Raw genomic sequence first — 7589 nt, 5'->3', positions numbered from 1 at the left:
GAAGGAAGGAAGGAAGGAAGGAAGGAAGGAAGGAAGGAAGGAAGGAAGGAAGGAAGGAAGGAAGGAAGGAAGGAAGGAAGGAAGGAAGGAAGGAAAGGAGGGAGAGAGGTAGAAAGAGGTGAACAGAAAAAGCAAAGGAGCAGGGAAAGGAAAGAGGAGGAAAAAGAAGGGGACAGGGAGAAAGAAATAATACAAAGAAGTAAGTGTAGCCATATGCCATTTGATGGGCTTGAAGCCATGTATTCACATATCTTTTCCATTTAAATAAGAGCTGCATCTGTCCTCTCCAGGTATGGCACAGGGTGTTGGATGTTGAGAGGTTTTTAGATAACTCAGAMAAGCTAAGTGTAGTCACAAGGGAAATTTTACATTTATTAAGATGCTAGTTTCATAATTAGGCTGTAGAATGTCTCCTTTCCACACAACGTGGTTTCTTTAAAGACTTCAAACCCATTCATTCTTGYAATTAGCTTTGATTAAAACACCTAACTTTGAAAAAAGCGTTGAGCCAAAGCTGCTAGATATGTAYCAAATGCTTTCATCTTTATAGCCTAGTCTTTCAGGCATTGATCTATATGCCTGCTTAATATAATTTGACCAAAACCTTTAGTTTTATAGACTATTCATTTTACCTTAGACAGAAGACTACTCACATCAATTTTCAGATTCATACCTGTATCCTTGACAGATGTAAAAATTTTCTTTTATCTTTGCTACCACTACCAGAATAAGAAAGCAACTTGTGAAGAAGGAAAATGTGTTTATTTCCTCACATGTCTCAAAATTGTATTCACAGATTTTAGTTATGCTCACTACTATGGTGATTCTTACCTGGAATTTCAAGGCTTGCATTTGAACATGCAAAACTTCATCCACATGGAATTTAAGACCCAAAATCCTCATGGACTTCTCCTGARTATTGAACAGAGCCCAGAAACAACACGACATTTTCTAATTAGGCTTGTCATCAATAATGGCAGTTTGCAGGTAAGGCATCAAAATCTCCCATSAAAAGAGAAATTAATAAAAGTTAGAATATGTAAAAAATTTAATATTTATTTCTTCTTTTACTGTARGAAGTAGTAAACAAAGCTACAGAGATTCTTGATATCTTAAGGTTTTTATTTAAACTTGCTGTTGTGTCCAATTCTTGGCTAGTATGATAAATATGACTCACAAGAGTATACATTACAACACAAAAATAAAGAATGTAGGTTCTGTCTTTATCTGTGGTACAAATTAAGTTATTTTATTTTATACCTAAACTAACTGAACCTCCTCACAGTGTGCATCATGGTATGTCTTTACCTTTTGMAAATTATTCTCTCTTTTCTGAGAAAGAGATAAAGCTTGAGCTTTATGAAGAGATAGGCAGATACTAAAGAGACTATAAAAAGATAGTAAAAGAAAAGTTACTTCTCTCAGAATGGATCTTCCATTTTCCTGCTAAAAATTTCCAAAAGGACCTGTAATTGTATTTGTCTCTAAGAACTGTGGCATGTCTATTGGAAACAGCATATTTGAATTATATTTGCCCTCATGTTTAAAGACCATGACCATACTGAACAGATACATAAATTAAAAATAAACAAAAAAAAAAGCCCAAAACCTTTTACTTAATTTTGTTATATTGTGTTTTTTTTGTCTTTTATTTTATTTTGACTACCTTTGTCCAGAACAAATGAGATTAGTCATGGGCAGGAAGTTATCCAAGGTTTAGAAAATGTTGACGGCTTTAAGTTCRTCTTACTTGTATTCATGGTAAAGTAATGATGCAGAAAAATATTTTTCTAACATATCATAAGCACCATAAAATATGAAAGTACTTTAATTGACACAAATCTATTCAGAAATCCCAGTGTGCYGTGTTAAAACTAATTGAATTCACTTAATCATTCACAATGCTGGTCAATTAAATGTAGATTTAAAGCCCAATGAACAAATGGTTCTAAGCTCACAATCAAGCTACAATTACAAGTAGACAAACCATGAAATCAAGTGCTTGTTCACATTAGTATAGGAAATTAAATGGTGCTCCAAAATGCTCAAGCCTGCATGCTACATTACGTGTTTGGAAGAGTAAAGAAGCCATAAAATGGTAAGTAAAATTCACCCGTGGCCAGTGTTAATTTCAGATGGGTTACAGATGGTCAACTTCCTTGCAAATCAGACCCATAATATCTGATTTTACAATACACAAAGATTAAAGCATTTTCATGCAGGCTAGGAAGCTTATATATGTACTTGTATATTTTTGTATATATATATTTTTTGTATATATATATATATATACTTGTATAGATATACAAGATATTTGTATATCTTCGCGATCCGGAACTTTTAATGAAACATTAATTTTCCTTGATACACATGACATCCTTCAGGCTTTTATAAAACCACTTATTATTTTAAAATTCAAGTTTCTAAGCCTGTAAGTGTCTAGTTATTAGAAATAATGTAAATAATTTTTTTTCCACTCTGCAGTACCAGTATTTATGTGATGAAATGGCAGAAGTCAAAAACATCACTACCACTGCAAGAGTGGATGATGGACACTGGTATAATGTGCAAATAAGGTAAGTTTACTGTTGTCTGTTTTATAGGTGTTTCAAAGATTATACAGATTGGATAGTTAGTAAATTCCACAAATTTATGTAATTCATATAATATATGTATTATACCTGAATATGTAGGTAGAATMATTTTATGGCAGTGTTGGCCACAACATATCCTTGGAAAAAATGTTTGTAACTACAGTTGGATAGTGCTCATCACATCCCTGGTGTGTTTAGTGGAAATAAATTTATTCTCCTTGAAATCATTTACTGAAGCAAACATAAACATTCAGTCAGGGAAGATGCTGTGCAGTAGGTCCAAGCTACTCAATCTGGGAAATAGTTGAATTTGCAACAATGAGAGTGTGACTGATAGAAAAATCTTGGAAAATAAATAGAAGCTGCACCATGACTTTCACTGCTGTYGCTGACTTGCCACTCATAACAGGTTATAGAATTCCTGTAAAAGCAACAWTACTTGCAACTGAAGGAGAATTAAATGAAATAAAATGAGGTAAGTAGTAGAACTTCCACATTCTTTGTACATAGATGTATCTAATGACCAAATATCCATGCTCATAGAATCCACAGCCTTGGATTTGAAAGTTTTGGGTTAACTTTGCAGAAAATTTAGGCACCTAGTGAGCTCTCTGGGTGCCTAGCTCCTATTAGATAGCTTAAAATAGTTCCAGTCATCTTGTCCAGCAAGAAGAAAGCAAGCTAGCTGTCTGCTTGTCTCTCAGGAGTAAGTTACTCCTTAAAAAGTTTGTGGAAGAGTGAAGAAGGAACAAAAATCTTTTACTGGAATAGGCCTTTTATAGCTATATCTGTCCAAACATTGTGAAATGAAAAACTTTTGGAGGGCAATACCGTGTTCTTTCCTTCTATGGGAAATGTAGTGGAGTGTGTATCCATTAAACTGTACCTTGCTGCCTCTGATATGGCAGTGAAGACCACAGTTTGTTACTACATTTCAGCTACCTTTGCTATCATAATTTTTTTTTTTCTACCATGTTAAACCACACTCAAGGTCTGGACCACACAGCAACATACACAAATTGCAAGGAGCAAAACTGGGTAATCCACTGCAGTTGTACTTATCACCCAAAAAAGGAACACCATAAAGCAAACCATGCTAATGGTTAACACATGCTAAAAGCAAGTGTAAGCTTACATGCTGAAAGCAAGTGTRAGCTCCTCTGGGACCAGGAAGAAATAGAACAGAGAAGGAAGAAATAGAACACAGTATCTCTGACACTGATAAAAGCAAGATTTTCTAAAATCTAGTAACATATGGAATTCTGTTTATTTCCTGGTTATGACTCCATCTCCATATCAAAATAGAGAAAGTAAATTGGAAAACAGTTTTTAGAGAAGAGATATAAAGGTGATAAAATCATTAAGCAGCTTCTATATGAATAGAGACTAAATACTCAAATACTCTTCAAGTCCACTAAAGACAGCTAAGAGAGAATGCCAAAGACAAAGAAATCACAAGTGTGGCTCATTTCCTGAGCTGTCCTGACAAAGAAGAAATGCATACCATTTATGGGATTTAGGCTAGTTACTGAGCAATTAATAATTAATCATTYCGCTCACTTTAGAAGACTGGAAATAGTTCTGGATATTGCTTTAAGATAACATTTTGCAGATGACACCAAATCATRTGGGAATGTTGATTCACTGGAGGGTAAGAAGGCTCTACAGAGGGATYTGGACAGGCTGAATCAATGGGCCAAGACCAGTTGTRTGAGTYGTGRGAAGTGGCTGAGGGAGCTGGGGCTGTTTATCTGGGAGAAAAAGAGGCTGAAGGGAGACCTAATAGCTCCGTACTACTCCCTGAAAGGAGAAGGAGGCTCTAGAGAGGTGACGGTCAGTCTTTTACCCCAACTGACAAGAAGTCAGACAATACGAAATGGCCTCAAGTTGCACAGGGAGATTTAGGTTCGATATTTGGAAAGGGTTGCAAAATAGCAAAAGAAGCTGCCTGGGGAAGTGGCTGARTCACCATCACTGGAGATATTTAAAAGTCGTGTAGACGTGGCAGTTAGGGACATGGTTTAGTGTTGGACTTGGCAGTGCTGGTTTGACAGTTGATCTTGATGGTCTTAAAGATTTTTGCCAATCTAAACAATTCTCAATATATAGGCTTTGCATGCTTTTTCTTTTCTTTATTGCCATTAAATATAATTAATTAATTAATAATTAATATAATTAACTAAATCTATATTGTTGACAATTAGGTTTGATAGCATCAGTCTTGAAATATGTGTTAATTGTTTTGCAAAGTTCCCATTTCATTTCATCAACTGCAGTGTAATAGAGAATAATACAACTTAAAATAACTGGTGAAAAGTAGCTGTAAAATATTCAGCAACTTTCTAGGCGTTTGCAAACAGTCTTCTCAGAACTGATTTTCAGTGAGATAGTTAAGTTTTGAACAATGGCGTCTGGGAAATTGGCAACGTTAAATGGGAAGATACAAAATACTGCATATTATAACGTAGTGGATATGTACATGGGATTTTCTTTGTTGTGCAAATGTTAGATATTATGAACAGACACTATGGATAATAACAATAAAAAAATTAAAATTAATATTTTTAAGAGAATTCTAATTCTTATTACTTAATATAATCCTAATTGTTTGGAGSTCTTTTGATGTAGTCTGGTCGTGTAAAGGTTTTTGTTTTTTCAATTCATGAAAAGTAATGCATTTCAGGTCCTGAAGATAAGCCTTCTTCAAAGTGTGCTGCCTGTACAATATCCTATTAAATGAAAGAAATAGACTTAAAAGTACTGAGTGTTGTTTAATACAAGTTTAAGTACAGTGAAAATTAGCTATTGATAGTATCTTCTTTTGCTGCTTACAGGAGAACATTTTACTACTTCCTTTATTCCACAGAAATAATTCCTGATGTGAATAAAAGGAATGTCACACCACCTAATATTTGCAAATAAGGATTCATATTACTGTCAGACAGTGTGCTTTATCCAGTTTTCATAGTTCATCACAATATTCATGCTGAAAGTAAAATAGAAGCATTACTGAAGTACATTTTTCATGATGATGGACTACTATGACTAAGAAAATTGTAATAATTTAATAAATTTGATACCATGTAAAGACTGTATTTGCATCAAAATCTGGGATAGCTTGGATAATTTGGGTTAGAATATAACTTTTTGCATCAGATTAATCTAATTTGTGGCACTGGCTGCTAAAACCAGCACGTTGCCAAGCTTTTCCTCAGAGCAGTGCCTGAGAGTTCCATTTTATGTGTAAACTACTGTAGTTGTGTACTAAATCTGTTAATGAAAGTTKGTTGCATGTTTTACTCACATTTCTGGCTATTGTTTTAGTTTTCTCAAGTATGTTACCAGGGAAGTGAAAGGGCTACAATGAAAAATTGATATGGACAATGCCCCACAGGAATTATATTACTGCAGGATATTATGAAGGGAAAGAAGTGTAAGACTCAAGCAATGGAAGGTTTACATGTTTCGTTTTGTAGTGAATATAGTTTTCTTACTGGCAATGCAGGGGATGTTTGACCTCAGGCTTCTCATTGTAGTTTTTATAAATATGCCTCCATTAACAGTTTTAAGATTTTTCTTCTTCAATCTTTGTCATCAAAATTAATTGATAAAATAACATGTATTGCAGAAATGAACCAAACTGCAGAAGCGTAATTAGAAATTTGCCTTCTCTTAGTCCACTGTTCTCCATTTCAGTACTGATAAAAATAGTTTTCTCAATTGCATGAAAAGTATTTTTTATTTTAATTTTAGTCTCAGATCACAATTTTCAGTTGCTTTARCAAATCTGTCCACTTACAAATTGATTATGCAGTAGATGTCATGAATAAACCTTCATTCTTTAATATGAGCCTATCCACTTCAAAATATTTTTAATTGTCCAAGATCACGAGGATTTGAAATCTCATGCAGGTGTTCTGTCAGTTTAGAAACTGACTCCCAAATCTGGCGATTGCTTTCCAAAGAGTGTGTTATTCCTCTCCTTTAACTCCTGTTGTTTGTAATTTGAGCTTTACGCTAGTTACTTATAGTACTTTTGATGGTTGATTGTCTTTTGAAATGTAAAAGTTTTCTGTTTCCTCTAGTCAGAAAAGAATCTTTCTAATCATGCCATAATGCAACATATGCACACTCAGGAGTTTGTATGTTGCTTGGTTTTGACAGCTTTTTATGAAGGTCTGAGATAATCCATATGGTGCAAAGTATRCTGTATTTATTATCCTTCAGAACATGCTACAAACCTCATATTTTCCCTAGGACTTTCAGGCAGGTAAGATAAGCAGATGATAGATAAAGTGGTTACAAAATCCTGCAGATGCCTCTCTGTTTTGTTTGYCTTTKGTTCTTTKTAYTTCACTTTTATTGWAAATTCCTATTTTTATTTTATCACRAAGGTGCAGAACTTTGWCCTTCATTTTTRGCATAACAGCATATGGGTGAAGAAGTCATCCATTTGTTGTTTCATGTACCATGCAAATGCCATACAGTCTGCTTAATGAAAACATTTTTAATGGGCCTTATCTTCAAAAAACAGTGTAAGTCAAAAGGCATTATTAGCAATTATTGCTGCTTAGATGGAGAAGTGTATTCAATGTTTATAAAATGCAGTAAGAAATATATTCTTAATATAAAATAGCTTCAGGCTGTTTTCATTTTTTTGACCTTTCCCAAGAAAGCTGTCAATGGCCTTGCATCAGCTGCAAAATGTTTAAATAYTTGGACATAGCAGGGTTAAATGTGTTTTGTATTTGTTACCAATACAAAAGATTTAGGAAGTTGCTGGGCTTCTAAACTGGCCATTGACAGGGCTCTCGCAAACTTACTTTCTTGGCCACAGTTGTGCTGTTTTTTGTTTTTTTTTAGTCCTTTCTAAAGCGCCTAGCATAAAACTAGGGGTGAATGAAATACAACTGCTGACTTATCTAATAATTTCTAATTTTTATATGGTCTGAAACTTTTCCCAGATCAATGGAGCTTACTAGGAAAAAGTTCAGT

At 34.2% G+C, this 7589-nt stretch overlaps 1 protein-coding gene across 1 annotated transcript in view; it reads left to right on the top strand.

The window, feature by feature from the left end:
• Nucleotides 1–7589, top strand: part of EYS (eyes shut homolog) — a 685229-nt gene that overhangs the window by 434273 nt on the left and 243367 nt on the right. Inside the window, exons 32-33 of the mRNA XM_057369428.1 lie at nt 797–987; nt 2485–2576. Of these exons, the coding sequence (XP_057225411.1) occupies nt 797–987; nt 2485–2576 (283 nt within the window). The remainder of the gene's footprint in view (nt 1–796; nt 988–2484; nt 2577–7589) is intronic.

The sequence above is a fragment of the Malurus melanocephalus genome, unplaced genomic scaffold (assembly GCF_030028575.1).
Source record: "Malurus melanocephalus ecotype Western Australia unplaced genomic scaffold, MMel_1.1 scaffold_109, whole genome shotgun sequence".
NCBI classification, from domain to species: domain Eukaryota; kingdom Metazoa; phylum Chordata; class Aves; order Passeriformes; family Maluridae; genus Malurus; species Malurus melanocephalus.
The sequence above is the reverse complement of the archived record's forward strand: the minus strand, read 5'-3'. Positions and strand labels throughout refer to the sequence as shown.